Source organism: Fringilla coelebs (assembly GCF_963513975.1).
Source record: "Fringilla coelebs genome assembly, chromosome: 1".
Classification (NCBI taxonomy): domain Eukaryota; kingdom Metazoa; phylum Chordata; class Aves; order Passeriformes; family Fringillidae; genus Fringilla; species Fringilla coelebs.
Window position 1 is genome coordinate 136,543,620 of NC_140028.1, and position 20,370 is coordinate 136,563,989.

The window sequence follows — 20,370 nt, forward strand, 5'->3', positions numbered from 1 at the left end:
TAAACCTGAGAAATTAAAAATGTATGCTTTGGAAAATACCTCTTGGTTCTAACACATCTTCCAACAGAAGCTAGAGAAAAGAGGTAGATAGAGGAAAAGGGAATATACAAATCCTTGTTTTATCAGTTAAAAATCTCATCACTTGTATGAGTGAACCAAGTGAAAATGTACCTGTATGTTCCTGCCATGCACAAAATGCAGTGAAGTCTGCCCTTCATACTGCTATTCATTTAAGTAGCTTTACAGGGGACAAAAGCTTGCCAGGGTTTGTCACCTGTGCATCCAACCTTGCCTGAAGTGGTGACCAGCCAGCCACTTCCCTTTATCACTGAAAATGTCACACTGCTGTAAAACCCTGCAGCGTCACAGTGCAGAAGCTTTCCAGTGGTAAAGTGTGCTAACCTGTCCACTGAAAAACCTTTCTTGGTGTGGAATGTGAACTTTCTTTTTCCACACTTGAATGTAATTCACAGGACAGGCAAACTGTTTCTTTTCCAGCTATGACCAATGCACACGATGGTGAGGACAGCAATTCCACAGTTTCCCTCTAAGCCAGTTGGAAACTGGCTTTATCACAAAGCTGCATTGTCTTAAGTAGATGTTTATTATAGCAAACATGATCTAACTAGATGCAGAGAATATTTAAGTAACAATATGCCTATGTTCAGTTCATTTAAGTTGTACTGTCTAAAACACAGGAGTTACCAACAATCTGAATGTCGTGTTTTCTTCCTCTATGCAATATAGTAAAATATCTACAAAACTAGTAGTAAAATATACTACTATAAAATATACTAAAAGTAAAATATACTACTATAAAAACTATAGTAAAATATCTACAAAAACAAATATCTACAAAATATCTACCAACAATCTGGATATCGTGTTTTCTTCCGCTATACAATATAGTAAAATATCTACAAAACTACAAAAATATCTACAAAAATTTGAGGTAAGATCCTGCAGATGGTGATGCTAAAGTGAAGCAGGTAGATGAAGTGATCCACTGCCTTATTAACAGGGAGGAATCCTCCTGTCCACCTGCCTACATTATGTGTTACAGTAGGATTTATACACACTCATTTACAGAAGGATATGCTTTTACTGCAGCTTTCCCTCTGTGGCTGCTTTTTCTGTCCTACTGTTATGAAGGCAGGGATTGTTGAGCTTTAGGTGTTCTTTAAATCATGTGGTATTTACCTATTTGTAATTACATCAGTCATTTACATTTATTTACACTTTTTCATCAGCTTGACTAGTTATATATATTGTTTTACAGAATGAATTGCACATTAATTGTATTTTATAGCTAGACAGGAGAGCTTGGCTGCCTTTGTCTGGGGGTAGGTGGCCATTGTGTAGTAACACAATTTACCACTTCCTCTGATACAATATTTTATTACATCTGCTACCCATGGAAGGGGAGGAACTGAGGGGACAGCTGATGGCATACTGTGACAAATGTTCACATTTTTTAAATGGTTTGCTTGTTTGTTTGTTTTTAATAAAAATGCAACACTTACAGTTCAAAGAACATCTGAGCAAGAGGTTAATTTAATCTTAAATCCACAAGGTTAAGTTGTTCTTAAATGAGTTTCTTTAGTCCAGAAAGAAAGAAAGCCGCACAAGGTTCCTGGAAAAAAACAAAAATTCCCCGTGGCTAGAATCTCTGAGTAGGATATATTTGCTTCTTACATGCTTTCAGCCAAATGTAATGGCTGCACCCCAGAACTGCACCCTTGGACTGCTAGTGAGCCTTAGGTTGCTGTGGTGTCAGAACAGATGCACAAATGGCTGCTGTCAAGTTTTTTGAGATCAAAGCCTGAAGTGAGGGGAATTTGATAATTATGGGAGGAAATTTTTTCTTTTTTTTTTCCCAGATGAATCATACTGCTCATCCCTCTACTTATTAAATGACAGTTCAAGTACAAAATCTCAAGAAGAGAATTTTCTATATTTAGAATGAAATTTACATGGTATGAGGAACCCCGATAGAGCAGAAGGACATTTTCAACTAAATAAGGCAATAAGACAAGCAGGGTTTTCATCCAGGATTCCTCCTGCTGTAGACTGTCAAAACGTTATTTACAGGAATTTAATGGGCAGGCTTTGCAAGGAAAAGGGAGCATGTGTAGCACTGGCTGAGCAGAGCAGTATTCACCAGCCAAACTTCCTTCCTTGCAAGTGAGTAGTCAGCCAGGGAACCCTGAGACGTGGGACTGGAGAAAAATGGTAGGCAAGCAGTGCTGGCTGGTGGCTCTCAGCTACAGGAGTGGTCCTGTGGGCAGCACACAGCCAGGATGTAGAAGGTCTGTGTTGGGAGTTGCTCAGAACCATGGCAGAGCACAAGATCTGGGAGGTTGTGGAAGTGGAATACAGCCATTTCCATTAAATAATCCTCTCTTAAAAAGCATTAATCCCAGATCTCCACTTGGAGAAATGAGAGGTGCTGGAGCAATTCCAGAGAAGGGCAACAAAGCTGGTGAAGGGTCTGGAGCAAAGGTGCAATAACGACCAGTTGAGGGAGCTGGGGGAGTTTAGCCTGGAGAAAGGGAGGCTCAGAGGTGACCTTATCCCTCTCTACAACCACCTGAGAGGAGGGTGCAGCCAGGTGGGGGTTGGGCTCTTCTCCCAGGCAGCTGCAGACAGACAAGAGGACATGCCTCCAGCTATGCCAGGGGAGGTGCAGGCTGGACACCAGGAGGGATTTCTTCACTGAAAGGATTGTTAAGCATTGGAATGGATTTCCCAGGGAAGTGGTGGAGTCACCATCCTTGGAGGCGCTTAAGAAACAGCTGGATATGGTACTTCATGCCATGGTCTACCTGGTCAAGACTGGACTTGATGATCTTAGAGGTCTTTGCCAATGTTTATTATTCTGTCATTCTGCATTAGTGTCAGCCAGAGACTGAAACTGCTTCTCTCAGTGGGGCTGTGGGATTTAGGTGTGAGAGATCAAACACTGCCAACTTCTGCTGTACACAATCTGAGAGTTCTCAGTCTCTTGCAGTTTCTCCTTCTAGGTCTGTGCTAGAGTAATCCCTCTGGTTTTTTCCTGATTGCTAAGAATTTGCAGCCATCAACTGTAATTTCCAAATCTGGCTGTGTTAAACATCCCATGAATTGAAAATACCTAAAAGTTACTAACCAGAATGTTGAAGAGCAATGCTTTTCTCAGTGCAAATCCCAGACTTGACTCATACTGTGTACAATTAGAACAGTAAAAAGGTATGCACATAAATGTTGCAAGCAGTAATAACTATTAGCTTTTCATTATCAAGTCCTGGAATTCTAGTTGCTGTATTTCTGTTTTTATGGATTACTTTCAACTCCCTCTACAAAACCTATACAATTACTGCTTTTCTTTTTGTTTTCCTTCCTGGTTAATTCTGAGCCTGGCTTTATACTTCTGTCTCCATAAGATGTGGAACAGCTCTAAATCAAGCATGTAACATTTCACTTAAATGATGGAAGGTGGCTTTGTCCGTTTCTCCAGGTAGCTTAATAAATAGAGACCTTTGGTCCCTTAGATATTTATCACAGCTGTAACCACTATTTCTCCAGTCTTCAGCATGAAATCTGTTGAAAGTCATAGTTAATTTACATTAGCCTCCACAGATGTTGATTCCTCGAGATTGCTGTCTTCCAAGCTTATCATTGTATGTCAGAATCTACAGACAGTTCAACCTAAAGGGCTGTTGATACTGACTCATCTTTATTCAAACATTTTTTGCTCATCCTTGAACTTTTCAAGCACATGCAGCTCTCCTCAGTTCATGTAGTTTGTGCTGGTATTCAGGATACACATACATATTGTGTACACATTTCAGCCTATTTGGAGCTTTCAGTGAGGGCTGAGTATGAAAGTATTAATTTGTTGTGGAATTGAGTGTGTGTGCAACTTAGGTAGGAACCTTTGTGGTAGTGCTAAATGAGCTAGCTGAGATACTGAAGTGAATAAAAAATTTTTCTTAGATTTACTAAACCTTCTTGAATGTTATCTTGCAGTTACACTGTTCACATGCCTTTCCTAACCCTTAACTCTGTATTTCATTTATTCTCATGGAGAAGAATTTCAACTTTTATTATCACCACTGATTTAACTTTTTTTTTTTTTTTTTTTTTTTTTAATTTTTATTTTTGACTAACCAAGTACTGATTTGATGCACTTGGGAAGTCTGAGGAGGAAAATCCCCCCATTTCAACCTGTTATTCCATCTGTCTTCCTCCTGATAAGCCTTTAGGGACTGTCTGTGTCACATCAAAGTTTCCAGTTTCTCCTCCACATTGCTCCTAAGGGGTGTGTCCCAGCACTGACAGCACCTCTTCAGGCAGATACAACAGCCAGGTGTGGGCTGGCAGCAGAATGGGAGCCCCAGCACAGCCCAGTCCTGAGCTCTGCTGTGCTGATGACTAACGAGGATGTAGCCTTAAGCAAGTCTCCATGTATCTTTGTGCATCTTATTTACCCTTCTTGTAGGACAGGGGTGGTAGGGCCAACCTGGCACTTCCAAAGCACTTCAACAGCTACTGTGGGAATGGTTTTTGTACAGGTGTTGTAAAATATAAATTTAAATTACTGTTAGAGGGGAAACATTGGTTTTCCTTTTGCATAGAAAGCACATGGCCAGACCTTGCTAAAGTACTTGAAGTCTTAAGGGAAAATAAGCTACAAGAGACTTTACTATGGAGAGACTGGACTTCAGTAAAAACCTTTTCTTTGTAATGGAACACAGAAGCAACGTAATTGCCCTGTTAATAAGAAAATCATTTCACTCCACCTTTCTGCTTCATTGCCTGCTGCAGAAAGGTACAAGCCATCTGGAAAACAAGTCCATCAAACTCACCATTTATCACACTTGGGTATTTAATTTACATCCCCAACCTTTAATTTTACTAAGTAAATTATTTCTGTATTTATCAGAAACTAATAAAAAAGCAAATTTTACTTTGTATTATCCAATGCAAGTAGCTACCACATCTGCTGAATTTCAGTAGCAGTGAACATGCAAATCTAAGTGCAAAATGAACTCACAGCTTCACTTTCTGGTGAAATAAAGAAAGCAAAACCTTACTGTGTAATTTGCAAGCAAAACTCAGAAATGCCTTTTCAGTCCCATATTCAGTTTTAAAAAGGAATGATGGAGGTCCAAGCTTAGAAGGTTGCCTGCCCTGACATGGTATTTCTTTCTCCTCAATTCTTCTGCACAGCTTATACATATGTACAACACAAGAGCTGAGATGAAAAGCTTTTTTTTTTACTGAAACCTTTATCATTGTCAAAATGGTATTTTTTGAATGTATAAAGCAATCTTCTTTGCAGAGCACACACACGAGAAGTGTACAAGTAATTTCAGTTGGAATAATTGTAATCTAGAATACAATAATGCTTTATCTGTTTGACATTGATGAATTAAATAATGTAACAGCATACTCAGTGGTGAATTCTTAGGGGACAGTAAAAAATCTTTGGGCATAATGAGAACCTTTTCATTGGGATTTTCCTAGAGCCCCCAAATTGGCTTCATTTCTTTTTTCAGATTTTCATGCAGTCATGATCTCTGACAATATTCAACAGCACTGAATTTTAAGGGATTTTTTAAGGTAGTGTTTCCACTTTGGACTCCTGTTGTGTGTGAAAATAAAATAGGGAATATATGCCTCTTCTCTCAAACAAATGGAAAGTCAGATAACTCCAGGTGGCCCATTTGAAATACAGTGAGGGAGCAACAACCCACATTAAGAGCCCAGTCAAGCCTGCTGTACCTATTGAAATCAAGGAATCTCACTTATATTTAATACAGGTTACTGAAATGAATTTATTTCTAAAATTCATTGTTTAACATGTATTATCCGCAACCTGGCTTAGAAAAACACCATTGTTCTCTTAGGTGCAAAATGTTAAAAAGATACTTGTTCATTCATTACAGAAAAAGCAGTCTGCATTTCAGATAAGAAACTAAAACAGTAAATTTAATCATTATCCAGCTACAATTTAAATTAACATTATTCATCCTAGCTTCTCTGTATACCCATGACCTTTACAAGTCTTTATTTATCAACATAACAAAAAACTTAAACAGCTAATTTTGCAGGAGTCAACACTGATGTATGACTGATCATTTCTCATTTTAAATTATTGTGCTACCTTACCCTTAATTAAAAATATGTCTGCTGTACATGGGAGAGTTTTTACTTCTTTCATGTAAAAGGGTTTTTGATGGTCATAAGAGAACAAAATGGTGTTAAAGTCACTTCATGTGGAAGTTGATTATATCAGCAAAACACATTTTAGTAATTCACTGGGATCTAGATCACCATTCCAACCTCACACCATATTCATTTATGAATGAGGAGATGTCTTTTCTCCTGGACAGTATATCTGTGATGGGATAAGGAGAAGATCAAACCTCACTGGATAATGCAAGATACCTTAGAAATTCTGTTTGTTCACTGTGCTGTGACTTCCTTCACCGCCCCATGACCCATCTCTGCCATTGGTGTTCTGTTCCTGTGCATCCCTCCTCCTTCATCATGAAGGAATTGCTGTAACTGGTAATGTTTCCTGTAGCTGAAGGGAAGGAGACCAGGCTCACCAGGCTGTACATGTGTGGTCTCTTGTCCCTCCAGGGCCAGTTCTGTGGTCTTCCAAGGCACTAGGAACCCTGCACTCAGTGTTGTCTCTGTGACAATCTACCTATGAACCCAAGCAGCCCTGTATCTTAGCACTGTCAGAATTGCATATAGATTTTCAACAAGCAAATGCCCAAGATATTTTTCTAGTTCTCTATGTGCCAGCCAATGTAATCTGCAAGTCAGTGTCTGACTCTGAATTGGGAGACTGCCAGGGGACAGTAGTTCCATTTTGTGTTAAAATCTTGATTTAATTTCTATTAGAGTGAAGGCATTTTTCACATGTTTGTCAAAAGTTTTTTGTAGAAATAGAGACCAGAATTTGAGTACACTAACATGGACTACATAGGATGTTATGGATATGGTCATCCTGTGTTTCCCAGTGGCACGTGATTTGGCTTGAAATGAAAAGCCTCAGCAGGACAGCCTCTGTGATAATGTAGAGGACAAACTCTGAAACAGAAGCCTAATGCTAGTTCCCTCATTCAGCACCTTAAAAATTGACTTGAGTCTGAAAAAAACATCACCCATGCCACACAGGTCCCCATTACAAGGCAGTGGCCTCACAGTAGCCATTACCCTTCAGAGCCCTTTTCTGAATGTGGAGCACCAGCCCTTTTCAGAAGGAGAGGCCTGTGCCAGGCAGACCTCTGGGCTGTTCCAGCCTGGCATTCATTATTATGTGGCATTTGTCCCTGTGGGCAGTCAGGGCTCAAATGGATAAACCCATTCTCTGCTGATGAAAATGTCCAAACCAGTTGCTTACTTGAATTACTGAAAGCAGTAAAAGTGTCCATGTGGATTTTGTTCTCCCTTTGGTGAAATTCTCTCCTTTTTTTCCAAAGGCCTCCAGTTCTGTGAAGAAATAAGCATTGCTGTCTTCTGCTTTTTTACAGTTGTGGCCAAAGTAGAAGACTCTCGCCCAATGCAGAGACCCCCTAGAAGGCCACGGAAGCCCAAGACATTAAATAATCCAGAAGACTCCACCTACTACACTCTAATACACGTGAGTTTAAGAAGCTTTTCTGGCTAAAACTGTCAGATAATTCCCACCTAAACTATCTTTCTAATTGCCCGATTCCCATTATTCTTTTCTGCAGCATAAAACCTGTGTCCTGCTGAAAGGAGGCAGGCCACAAACCTTCATTTCAAACGAGACTTGAAATGGAAGTACAGAGTTACCCAGACTGGGGAGCTGTGTCAGACTAGGATTCACTTTTGTACCTAAACACACTTTCATTATGGGCATAAGTAGCATTTGCATTTTCAATACCCAAATCAAGTGCTCTGTCTCCATCGTTTCTTTGTAAGTCACAGGAGAGAACCAGGAGAGGCACAGGTTTGTTTGGAGCTATTTTGAGCATCTAAATTAGTACTTGATCTTGCAGAGAGAGCAAATACTAAAATAAGTTGTATTAGTATGCACACTGTAACTTCCTTTACAAATGTGTCAGATTGTGATTATGAAGGCATTGGCAAATACCAACAGCTCAGGAGACTAATGGATTTGAGTGTCACTATATATAGCCTTTGGTCCAAGTCCGAGTGCTGCTTTCCCCTCTTGACTTCAGTGCCCTTAAACATAGGAAAAAAGGCAAGAAAGCAAGCAGAAAGAGTGAAAATGTAAAAGCAGCTCAGAAAGCACTTCCAACAAAAAAGCAATTAAACTGATTTGCTCGAGGTGCCTGTATCTTAGTGACCTATTTTAACAGCCGGTGAGAACCCAGCTAATAAACTAACCGTAGCAATTGCTTCTCCTTTCAACAGAAGGTGTCACCAGGGCCTGTAGGGATGGTTGTGTCTGGCATACCAAAAGAGACAAACACAGCTATGTTTTTTCTGTGACTTTGAAATAACACAGCTTTGGAACGGTGATATTCTGAAAAGAAATCGCATTCTTAAAAATTAATTTGCACATAAGAATAAATTTGTTTTGTGAAAGCAAGATGGGTGAGATAAAGGACTGAAATGAAAGGCATGACACGGTCTGTATTCAGAAATTTTTGAGAAGCACAATTCTAAAGTAAATGCCTATTTAGGAAATTAAGACCATAAGGTCAAGAATATAGTATTATCTGAGAGGTAATTTGTTACATGGCCAGTTCCATACCAGAAAACAGCCATGGCATCAGTGCAAACAAAAACTGCAGTAGTGCCAGAAGATTTTTAATCAATTTTTAGCAGCAGCTTTTCAAGGTATTAATATTACCTTCAATGAGTTGTATTTTCAAGAAGGTGTGAAAAATGAAACCTGTCTCTCTGACATGAAGTTCACTGGTCAGGGAAAGGTCCAACATAAATACCTATGCACTGAAGCTTAGAAAGGAGACCTACTAGTTGTTACATTCTTAGACCTTGGGTAAGTATTTAAGCTCTAACTTTAGATGGTAGTCAGCTTTAGAGGGCAGTCAGCTTTCCCAGCTATTACGGATTTTCTACCTTATTAAAAATCTCTGTGACCTTCAGGCATTCACAGATTATTATCAAGCCCAGATCATATGAATGTGAAGAAGCACAATATGAGTTCCTTTTTAAAAAGAATTCTTTATCTTTTGTGAAATCAGATATTTCTCTCACATCATGCTATAGACATTAGTTAGACACCTTACATTCTCACACATCTCCTTACATATCAGATGACCTGCAGGGGTATACAGGTATAAATGAAGCCTGACAATAGCCCATTATTCATATAAGGCATTAGAGTTTTATTTTAGGGTATATTTCTTTAAATCAGCCTATCATTTTGGAATTATATGCCATGTTTATTTGCCTGCATACTGAAGTCCATCAGGATTTCTGATTCTCAGTGACTTTACAGTCCCCAGTTCTAATACACTTTCACTCATTTGCAAGAAACACAATTAAGACCACAATCTGCACTAAAAAATACTGCCTTTGAAGTATCATGTGTGTTAGGTGCTGCAACATAGCACTGTTTTGGCTGTAGGGATAGAACTCTATTAGAGATAAGAAATTATTCACATTCCCTATAAATCTTCTCTCCTCTACATTTTTAGAAATCTCTTATCCTCAAGGTTCTTTTGTCACCTATTATATTGTTTTCAAATGGGGCCTTTGTCCATTTTATTCTACCAAACCTGTGTGAAGACTGCGTTGGCATTAATGAGAATAGGATTATGCATCTTCCCACTGCATTGCTTCTATTCATGGAAATTCTCATGGCATCACAGTAAATTTGCCTCAGTGAGATAGTGTTGTCAACTTCATTAAAACAGCTATAGCTATTTGAAAGTTTTAGATCTCTTTTTTTCTGTTCTGATCATCATTATTTTGGCTTTTTTTTCACACTATGGCAACAAATTTGGGAGCAACAATGGTAATCTCATTCGCAGTCTCAAAGGTTCTTAAAAGAGGGTTTTCTGGGACATTTGCTCATTTTCTATCATTTCTTTTACTGAAAAATATACAACACTCTCCTACCTAACACTGATGAATTGTATGTTTGCATAAGCTTTCCTTTTAGTATTTTAATTACTTTTTATTTTCTTAGAAATCAATACAAGATGAAAAACGGAAACCAAGAAAAGAAAGGTAATTTTTTTTCATTATTTCGCTATTGTCACTCCAGTACTCTAGAACAGTTTTTAGCTGTACTTCAACCAGGAGAATAAAGCATTGAAAAAATAATGGTAATTTGGTGATTCACAGGGGGACATGTATACAAAGTTAAAATGCAATTTTCATTGACTAAAATCCATTATAGAATTCAGACATTCAGTTTTCCTAAAACGTGGTCCTTTACCATGGTAACACAGGCATTATAATAAGATAAGGTCCACATCAAAGATAGTTCTGACACAGAAAATAATTGAAGGTGCTTAAAATTCTAGTCAAAGCAAATGGGCAACCAGTTCTTTTTTGTCAGCAAAAATACAGAGACTGTCAAAATTTTCTCCTAAAAATATATGAGTGTCTGGAAATAAATAATAAAAAATTAAAATAATCACTATGAATAACAGCTAAAGAAGAAGTTTGAACCAGAAGTGTTTTCTTCCCAGTGTAACTAGCCTATTTTGATGGATCTCTGCAGAAAAGAAGGAAGCAGTAGTTATATTTTGATATTCTGTCCTTCCGTATCTTAGATCCTTATGTGTGCTGCAGACCTGGTTTGCAGCTCCTGACATACACCATAGTTTTATTTTATTTGTGTTTCTGTACTGAGGCTTTCCTGCTGCCCCCTCAGTGGCACTGCTGTGGCACCGTGTGTGCGATGGCAGCCTGCTCATAGCTGCCAGATGAATGCGCTCTCTGCACTGGCCTCAGCTCAGTGCGAACTGTTGCAGAATACAAATTCCGTGGCTAAAATATGTATCTTAGAGGATGTTGCATGGCATTACATTTATAAATATATGCTCACAGCACTGAGTTTTATTCAAGCACAGTTTAAATTGCACTCGATTATGCCGCAGCTTAAAGGATTGACCTTATGTCCACGTCCTCCATGTTTGGTCTCTTTCAGCTTTTTTTCTCATGTCATTTGGTTCCTAAAAAAAATTCACACCTATTGACTCCAGTCTAGGGAGGAAAAAACCTAACACACCAAAATTTAGTGTTTTCTCTCATTTGCCTCAGTTAGGTTTCACTCGTCTTAAATCAAGTTAACCAGTTCCCTGACTGCATCTTCTCTCATGTGCTGACTCTGTATTAGTGGAACATACCAAGGGAAATCAATTAATTACTTCTGGTTTATAACAATGTGAGGATTGAATTCTGAACTTCTCTATTCAGTTTCTTTTTAGGATATTATTTCTTTCCTTAGCCATTCTGAAATGGATGTTGGGATTGATTTTTTTCTGTATGTATAATACCTTGGATAGTATTCACCTAACAAAATAAGAGATATCTGCATTATTGACACCCATATCTGAACTAGTTGCTTTACATTGTCTTCTTGTACTCAGAGAAAAAATAGTCATATTTAGGAAAATTATTCATATCTTGCTTAAAGAGATACCTAAAATAGACCAGCTTAATTATACCATAAAAATGCCTCTCTTCTGAGTCTAATGGCAAACCCCAAAAATTTCAGTTATGTCTCCTTTATGAATATATAAAAGTATTTAGCATTTCAAAATTCTCAATATCTATGTTGTACAGCAGCCACATTTCAGAGACTGATTTTTTATGCCTATATATATTTTTTCTCAGATCCTTAACACATAAACAGAATAATGATATTTGGCTGCCTTGGGTTTGTATGCTGAAAATAATATCAAAAATTGAAACTGTTAACTTAGTGTTCTTATTTATTGACAGTCTGAGCAAAGTGCTAGATTTAGATATCTACTACCAAGAGATTTCATCTACTGATTCCAGCTCCAAGGACAGCAGTACTACCACAAGAAGGAAGAGATACCCAATTGAGCGCAGGACTTCCATTTTACGAGCTACAGAGCGGTAATTCATACAAAATAGTAACAGGAAAAAATAAATATTATCCTTGTTGACATAGTAAAAATATTAATAAAAAGAAAAGAAATGCACTTTCGAATTGCACATAAATCTATTATTTGAGACATGAAATTTTGCTAAACTATCTTGCAAAACATATAGCTAAAATTTCCCATCTCAAAATGGGAATATCTGACATATTCCTCATGCAAGTGGGATAAATTCCAGTGTGATTGGGGTTCAGCCTACCTGCCAGTTTTTGGTTTCTCAAGGGCTGTATGGACAGACATTCTACATCTCTGATCTAAAATAAAATTAAACTGAAGCAGAACCAGAAAACTGTGTTTCTGGTTAGGCTTTAAACAGGGTGGACGTGCACCAGACTTTCTGCAGGTTTTCTGTAGGTAGGACTCCAGCTTGACTGCCTCCTTCTCCTGCTGTCCTGTACCAGCACAGGTGTCTGTAGCCTGCATGCAGCTCACCAAGGTGGACAGCCAGGAGAAAAATCCCAAAGGGAGGGTTTGCTCAACCTCCTCTCTTCCCACATAGACTTCAATAGAGGGTAACCACTGCCAGGCTAAGGAAATTCAAATTCTCACTCTTGCCGATGCACTCACACACACTGCACATGCAAACACAAATCTGTGTATCTTAACATGAGTGTTTCTTGCATGTTCCTAAATGTAAGAAAAGCTTGGAAAACTACCTAGGTCGAAGTCTTAAGGGAAATGCTAAGCCTGGGATGAGCACTGAATTTGAAAATGCATCTGTAATAACAGAGGAAATGCTTGTAAAACATTCAGAATGTAGAATGTTTTGTGCACTTTACATATTTCATTTCTGGTCTTTTTTTCACGTAGGATCTAATCTTCACTAGTTCAGGAAAGTGAAGACATGTAATTAAAAGTAATAGTATCAGGCAATTACCATATAGTTTACAACCATGAGAAAATATTGCATTTCTAAGGTGGTTAATTACACAAAATCTGTCACCCTGAGGTCTGGTTTAGGTGAGCAAAAGTTCTACTACTGAGCTTACTAAAACTAATTTCTTAGCCTTTACTGCTCCCTGTTCTAATTGCAGCCTAAGTAGCCATACTGAAACAAAATATGTGTAACTTCTAAATTTACAGTTACCTCAGAGGGCAGATGAATGCAATTAATAAACATTTCTGCACTTCACTGTCTCCTGAATAGGGTCACCAGGATATAAAGACCGTACAGCCATTTCAATCTACTTCAATAAGTGAAGCATTGAGTACTTTTTATTTAGCAGTTTACCTTTAACATTGGTATAGGAGCAGTAGTGGGGGCACCTTAAGTGTAGAACACTACAAGTTTTTGTAATTATTTTAGAGTAATTTACTTTTTAAACAACTGTCTTTTTTTTCTTAATCTTGCTCCATGGTAACAGCTGATGCCACATCACTATTCCAGCCTGTCAGAGGTGGCATCCAAAATACATCTTGCCATCTGAAAATACAATGAAATGAGATGGACGCTTACGGTGAACTCTAAAGGCAGGTTAAATACAGAGCAAACAAATTTATGCCAACTGAAAATCTGGTGCAGTAACCATCAGGCAAATGCTACTGGAAAGCATCCCCATGCTCTCAACATTTTTATGTCCTTCAATTATGTCCCCTTCATAGAAGAACATGTTGCTCTTCTGTGTTCATCTGCTTCTAGCATATAATGTGTTTGTTCCGAGGTGCCTGTTTTGTGCAGCACAGGAAGAGGCCTAGCAAAGTCAGCTGATTTTTTTTCTTTTTCCTTTTATTTTTCCCCCACAAGGGTGGAGGTTAAGCAGTCGATTAGGACTGTTTGCCAAGGTAAATGTTTTGACTTTAATTTCTAAAACACTTCTGTGCATAATCCCTAGGTCGAGGGTTGCAGAAAGACCCCTGGAAGAGAGCAAAGCCGAAGATAATCCCTATGACTACAGACGACTGCTGCGGAAGACCTCACAGCGCCGGCGCCTTATCCAGCAGTTCTAGCTGCTGCTGCTGCTCCTGCTGCCATTTGGCTTTTATTAGCATAAATTTTTTTTATCATTTTATACCATGTGTTTCCTTTTTTTTTTTTTTTTAAATCTTCAATGTTTCAAGTTTATGTGTGTGTTCACGTGGAGATGAATTACTGTGGTTTACAGCCCAACACCATTGCAAAGGGACACCGTCAGTCACATATCCTATTCTTCCCTAAAAAAAAATCAGCTTTCCTTCATGTACCATTGCTACAACCTGAAATTATTAAACAGCATAAGTCTTGTTTACTTTCTTCAGTGCATATTTCTTTTTTCCATTTCATCACTCTCAACCAATCAAAAAATTAATTTACTTTATAGTTCCCTAGTTAAGTTTTCTAATTTCCATATTCAACTTCAGAAAACCTTAGTTATTATTTCTAATAAATTGTTTTACAGGAAAAAAAAATTACAAGAGCACCATGGGGGAATTTCTGCTTATTTTAGTTTATATTGCTTTAATTTTGGGATGACCTGTTTGTGGCAAGTGTCCCTCTAATGAAAATGTATCCAATTAGATGGATAGCATACTATGGCAATTTATTTCATTATTGACTTTACTGTAAAGCTAGTAGCCAGTTTTAAAGGTCAATATTGTGTGTATAATCTTTATGTTGGAGATGTCCATTTATGGGAAGTATATCAAGCCCTCTCCTCTGCCTCTGAGCTTTGTGACTAAGTGATGAACTTCTAAATCATGTTTGCTTTGTTCTCATTTGCATTAGATTTTTAGGAATCTTAATCTCTGGGGTACCAAGAAAGGAATAGAAATACACTCTCTGGTTGATTGCTACTGAAATGTAATGATCATTCTTAATCAGTTCCACTAGAAATTAAATGAAAATAAAAGCAATAGCCCCAGTGTTCAAATTTCCCCCTGATTCCGTATTCAAAAGACCTTATTTCACAGAAACGACACAGATAATTGCAGCGCTTCCTTTCAGGATTCATAATTGCGTGTTCCCAGCTGCAAAGCAAGAGAAGGCAAATTTCATGATGCCAGCATAAAGGCCTGATCCTACTCGGTTCCTCAGCTCTCTTAAATGTGACAATTGGTGGCAGCAGTCAGCCACAGGGGCTGGGTTTTGGCCTTTTCCCCAGAGACAGATAACCACCGCTTCCTGATCTGTAACTAGTTACAAGGCTGTGCACTGGATTAAAACGTACTGCAATGTAAAATTTGCTATAAATTGTTAAAATTTTGAAATCTGTTCTAAAGTTGCTTTGTCATGTATTAATAAAACGGAAAATAAAAATGTACAAAGCAGCGATACGGTTGATTGTGTCTGAATTACACCCAGAACCAACAAAACACTGTGGGCTGGGGCATGAGTGAGCAAGGCAGGGAAGGGCTCGCAGCAGTCTCTGGCCGTGACAAGCTGGAGTTATTGTCTACGTGCAAGCCAGTGTGATGTGGCAACTGGAACAGACTCTAATTTCACACGAAGAGATGCCTGGACTGGTTTTCTTCTGCTTTCCCACCACAACAGTGTTTTAAAGCACTGAGCCATTTCTGTGAGGTCTCATGGTGGGCACTTTCTCATAACCATGTGGGTGGCTACAAAAAGCAGAGAGATGCCCCGGGCTGAACACGGGGCCTGGCTGAGAGCAGCGTGGGGGCCCGGCGTGCCCAGCTGTCTCGGCAGAGCCACATTCTCACCTGGTGTGGTCCCGCCTGCCTCCCTCCGAGGCCAGGGCTCGAAATCCCTCCTGTGCCAGAGGAGAGGCAGCCGCGGCAGGGAAACGCTCCCGCGAAGACCCGGCTGGGTGGAAAAGGGAGGTTTGGCTGAAGGGAGAGACGTCGTGAAGGAAATAGGAACAGTTGTTATCGTGCTCTTCCCTCTGCCTCCTCGGGGCTGGAGCCAGAATGGCGGTGCCACCAGGGTCCCCAAGCCGGAATGTCGCAGGAGGCCCGCGGGAGCGCCCCGGGGATCGAGGGACACGCGGGGGCAGCCGCAGCGTCGCGCAGGGCTCCTGCAGCACGTCCGACCGAGCCAGGACGCCCCTGCCTGTCCGGGCGCAGGAGGGACAGCGGCAGCCCAGCACCCTGCGGGCCCCTCCGCAGCGCCTTTTCCGCGGCGGCCCGGCCCGACGGGGCTCCCGCCGGTGGCTGTGGGCCGGGCCGATGGGACGGCGGGGGCTCGGGGCTGTCTCTTCCCCACCCCGGGACCGCCGGCGGCACAGGCTGGCACGGCCTCGGTGCCGCCGCCCGGGAGCGCCCGGCTCGCAAGTGCAGAGGTGCCCCGGTGCTAAAGTGGGAGGTGTGGGGGGGGGGGGATTTCCCTTCGCTTTGCATCTTAAAGGACTAAGGACACTTCCCCGTAGTCCCAACCCTCCCTTCGTGGTACCAGGCTGGACCACCGCGGCCACGTACGCCAAGACTTGGAAAACTACCGTTCCACTCCGCTCAGCGCTCTCGGCCCGCCCCGCCGGGCTGCGGCCGCATGGACTGTCGGTGGGGTGAAGACGGCACAGGCACCCTAGCTCGCCTTCGCCCCCCAAGGCAGCCGCAGTCCCAGCTCAAGCAGCGCCTTTAGCTCGGGTCTGCCCCGATTGCTACCGTCGTCCCACCGCCGCCCCTCGCTCCTCCGATGCAGCAAGGTGCGGACACGCCTTAGAACAGCCGTCGCCTCTGGCCGCCTCAGCGGGCACCTCTGCCCGTGGAGCCGCCCGCCCCGTCCCGGGCAGCAGCGCCTGCGGGGCGCGGCCGTAGCAGCTCGGCGGAGCGCACCCCGGGGGCGCCCACGGGAGACGCTCCCACCCACGCGTGCCCGGGGCGCTCCCGCCCCTCCGCCTGCCGCCGCCTGGCGCAGCCGCGCGCACTTACACACCCGCACACTCACACTCACGCACACTCGCTCGGGCCGCCTGGGCTGCAGATCGCCGCTGCTCGCCCGCCCCGCCGGTTCGCCTCCGCCATGGCAAGCCCCGGCTCTGGCTTCTGGCCCTTCGGAGCCGAGGAGGGCTCCGCAGCCGCCGAGACCCCCGGCACAGGTAGGAGGACGCCGAGCGGCCGGGCGGGACCGGCCCGACGGAGCCGCCGTGACAGAGCTGCCCGGTCGCCGGAGCCCCCCGCTCGATCGGCGGGACGAAGCGCGGACCGAAGGCGACTCGAGCCCGGGCCAGCGCCGCGGGGCTCTGCGGGGCAGGCGGTTCCTGGGGAGCGGGGCCGGGGGTCGGGCGAGACGTTCTCAGCCCACTCCCACCCCACGGACTCTCGCTCGATTTTTTTCTTACAGCCAGAGCTTGGTGTCAGGTTGCCCAGAAGTTCACGGGAGGGATCGGAAACAAACTCTGCGGTAAGGGCAGGGAGGCCCCGGTAGCCCGCGGCGGGGGCGCGGCTGCGCGCCCACGGAGCGCCGTGGGACCTGCCCCGGGCCGGGGGGGCGGGGGACGAGGGTCGATGCCCCGGTAATGAGGCCGTGTCTCCGTGTCGCTGTCAAGCTCTGCTCTACGGAGATGCCGAGAAGCCCGTGGAAACCGGAGCCAGGGCAGCAGCCCCGGGGGTAGCGGAGCCGAGGCCAACCTGCACCTGTGACAAGAAACCCTGCGGTTGTCAAAAAGCGGACGTGAATTACGCCTTTTTGCACTCAACAGGTAACGGCGCTCCCGGGGCAGGCTGCTTCTCTAAAACTAACAAGAAAAAAACAGCGGTTCGGTCGGGAAATCGCCCCCGCCCGCGTTGGGGGGTCCGGCCGTGCGCGCCGGAGCTCTGCGCCCTCAGCCCTGGCCCCCGCCGGGCGTCTCTCAAATCTGCGAAAAAGCAAACAAACAAACAAAAAAATAAATCGCGAAAAGAAAAACCCAAAGCAGTAAAATCCCGCGTATTTGAGCCCGCAGCTTTTTCTTTCTAAAGAGCAGTGAAAGCATCGACCTTCTCATTGAAGACCCCGCGATGTAATTAAGGTTGGAAGGGAGGAGGGAGATAGAGCGCTCTCCTACTCATTTGCTTTAATTCGAGATATTTTTGCACTTCATCTTTCCTGACCCTGGAGGTATCGACTCCTCCAGTGAATAGATCCCAGCTCCCCGCCGACAGGCGCTAGCCAAGGACTCTCCCGTTTGTTCGGCAGCCTGGGACCCCAAATTAGGGGCTTCCACTATAGTCTGGTTTGACTGAGCCATCGCTCTTAAATAAAAGCTTTGTGTACACCTAGACCCGTGCAGCATTGTCTCAGAAAAAGGCATTAAATTATCAACAAGTCACTTGCAGAGGAGAGTCACCAAGAAGGTAATTTATTACAAGGCAAATGACAGTTTTAAGGGTGCTGCTTGTAGCATTTGTTTCACAATCTTTATTTCCTGTGAGATTCGTTTTCCCTTTTGTCTTGTTTCCCTGCTCTCACTGTCTTAAAAATTAGTCTGAAATATACTGTGGTCAGAATTGGCCAATTTAGATAGCATATTAAATCTTGTTATCTCTTACAACATTCCTCAAAATACAACCTTGCCAGTTTGGTTATTAAATGAAAACAAAACCTGTTTTTATTGCCTATGGTGTAAAGATTTTGTAAACATAAATGGGAGAAGGCTTTGTTCAGAATCTACGCATGTGGTCATCAAACGAAGTTAACTTTTAAATTTCTCCATTCCCAGATCTTCTGCCGACATGCAATGGAGAAATTACTACTATGTCTTTCCTACAAGACGTTGTGGACATTTTGCTTCAGTATGTGGTGAAAAGTTTTGATAGATCAACAAAAGTTATTGATTTCCATTACCCAAATGAGCTGCTCCAGGAATATAACTGGGAACTGGCAGACCAGCCACAGACCTTGGAAGAAATTTTATTGAACTGCAGGACAACTCTGAAGTATGCAATTAAAACAGGTAATAGCGATGCTCATTTTCTACCCTGTATGGTCTCATCCATTGATTAAAGGTGTCATTTCAATTTAGCTTGAAACGTTAAAGATAGAAGCAGCGGCTGTATTTTGTCAGCTCCAAGCAATTTCTAGCAGAGACAGAAATCATTTTCCAAAATGATAAAGCACTCCAGCAGCTCCATCTCTGTAGCTGTCAGTGCAGCCTCGCACACCCTTTCCGATTTAAAATTAATGCGTCTGTGCGTCGGAGTTGCCGAGTGTGCCGCTGAGCAGACTTTGCACCACTTTCACCACTTTCTGCCGTTCCTTTTCATCATTTCACGTGTGATGCGCCGGCGATTGCCTCTTGCTGCCTGCAGAGCGGGGTGCGGCGGGCGGGCAGAGGGGAGTCCATGCACGGGGGCAGCAGGGACCAGCCCATTTAGCGGCCGAAATCACAGCAAACGGCCTGTAAATTCCAACTCCGAGCGGCCATTTGCCGAGTCTGTCACTTCGCCTGCAAGACATAAAATAAAAAGAGAATTTTGAAGAACCTTACACAGAAATATCGAGGATTTAGTTTCAACTTTAGGCTCAAGCAATAAAACCAAAGCCCGATTTGTTTCAACAGCCATTTGTTGTTCACTGGGGAAAGCAGCGATGGGCTGACTCCTCCCTGCCTGGGATCCCCCGTTAGTCGTGCCCCCCTGTGGGCTTCGTGGAGGGAAGGCAGCATGGGGCTCGCCCAGGCGTGGGGAAGAGCCCGGCTCCGCACCGGGGCCGCCTTCCACCGCGGCGGAGCAGGCGGGAAGCGGAGCCGGAGCCGCAATTACGGCTGTCATTGGGAAATAATAGGGGTCCGGAGAGCTCTTAGTGGGAATTTGAATTGCTGAGAAATTGCTTTAAAATAAATGTGAAGCAGTTTAGTGAAAAAGACAAAAGGCTGATTTGTGACTAGAGGTTGAGAAGAAAACAAAAAAATCTCAGGTTTTGAGAAGAGAACCGAACAGACTGATCCTGGTAAAGATTGTGAGGGATCTGTGTAATCCTCCTCGTTTAGGGGTGGAAATGACCATGCGCATGTTTTAATGCATGGGTCGGGTGCTGCCAGGATGTTTGTAAAATATTGAATTAAATAGTTAAGTAATTGATACCCAGAGGAGCAAAGTCGATCAGTCTGGATAGGACATAGGGAACGTGTTTGCACAGAATGATGAAGAATGTGGGATCTGTGATTCTGGGAAATCAAAAAATAGGGTTTCTAGGCTGATTTTCATTCATCGTTTTTTGTTATAGCCTGTTTTCTCGTAACAGACCTATTTCATTTTGTGCATCCAAAAAAGATCCTTAAAAACAATGTTGCCATTTATCTTCCTCTCTATAAATATTGGAGGCTTTCCCATCTTGGCATTTTATAATTTGTTTTAATGAAAATAATGGTTTTGAAGTCTGAAATGGGTGCTGGGGCGCTTTGTGAAGTGTGTTGGTGTG

At 42.6% G+C, this 20,370-nt stretch overlaps 2 protein-coding genes across 2 annotated transcripts in view; both read left to right on the plus strand.

Moving 5' to 3' along the window:
• Positions 1-14,045, plus strand: part of LOC311156519 (myosin-IIIa-like) — a gene marked incomplete at both ends in the record, with an annotated part of 65,624 nt that extends 51,579 nt beyond the window's left edge. The window contains 4 exons of the mRNA XM_084210517.1: positions 7,530-7,639; positions 10,148-10,188; positions 11,914-12,054; positions 13,931-14,045. Of these exons, the coding sequence (XP_084066643.1) occupies positions 7,530-7,639; positions 10,148-10,188; positions 11,914-12,054; positions 13,931-14,045 (407 nt within the window). The remainder of the gene's footprint in view (positions 1-7,529; positions 7,640-10,147; positions 10,189-11,913; positions 12,055-13,930) is intronic.
• A 2,947-nt stretch (positions 14,046-16,992) lies between these two features.
• GAD2 (glutamate decarboxylase 2) overlaps positions 16,993-20,370 on the plus strand; it is a gene marked incomplete at both ends in the record, with an annotated part of 38,100 nt that continues 34,722 nt past the window's right edge. The window contains 4 exons of the mRNA XM_084202991.1: positions 16,993-17,068; positions 17,314-17,373; positions 17,519-17,671; positions 18,671-18,904. Coding sequence (XP_084059117.1) covers positions 16,993-17,068; positions 17,314-17,373; positions 17,519-17,671; positions 18,671-18,904 — 523 coding nt within the window. The remainder of the gene's footprint in view (positions 17,069-17,313; positions 17,374-17,518; positions 17,672-18,670; positions 18,905-20,370) is intronic.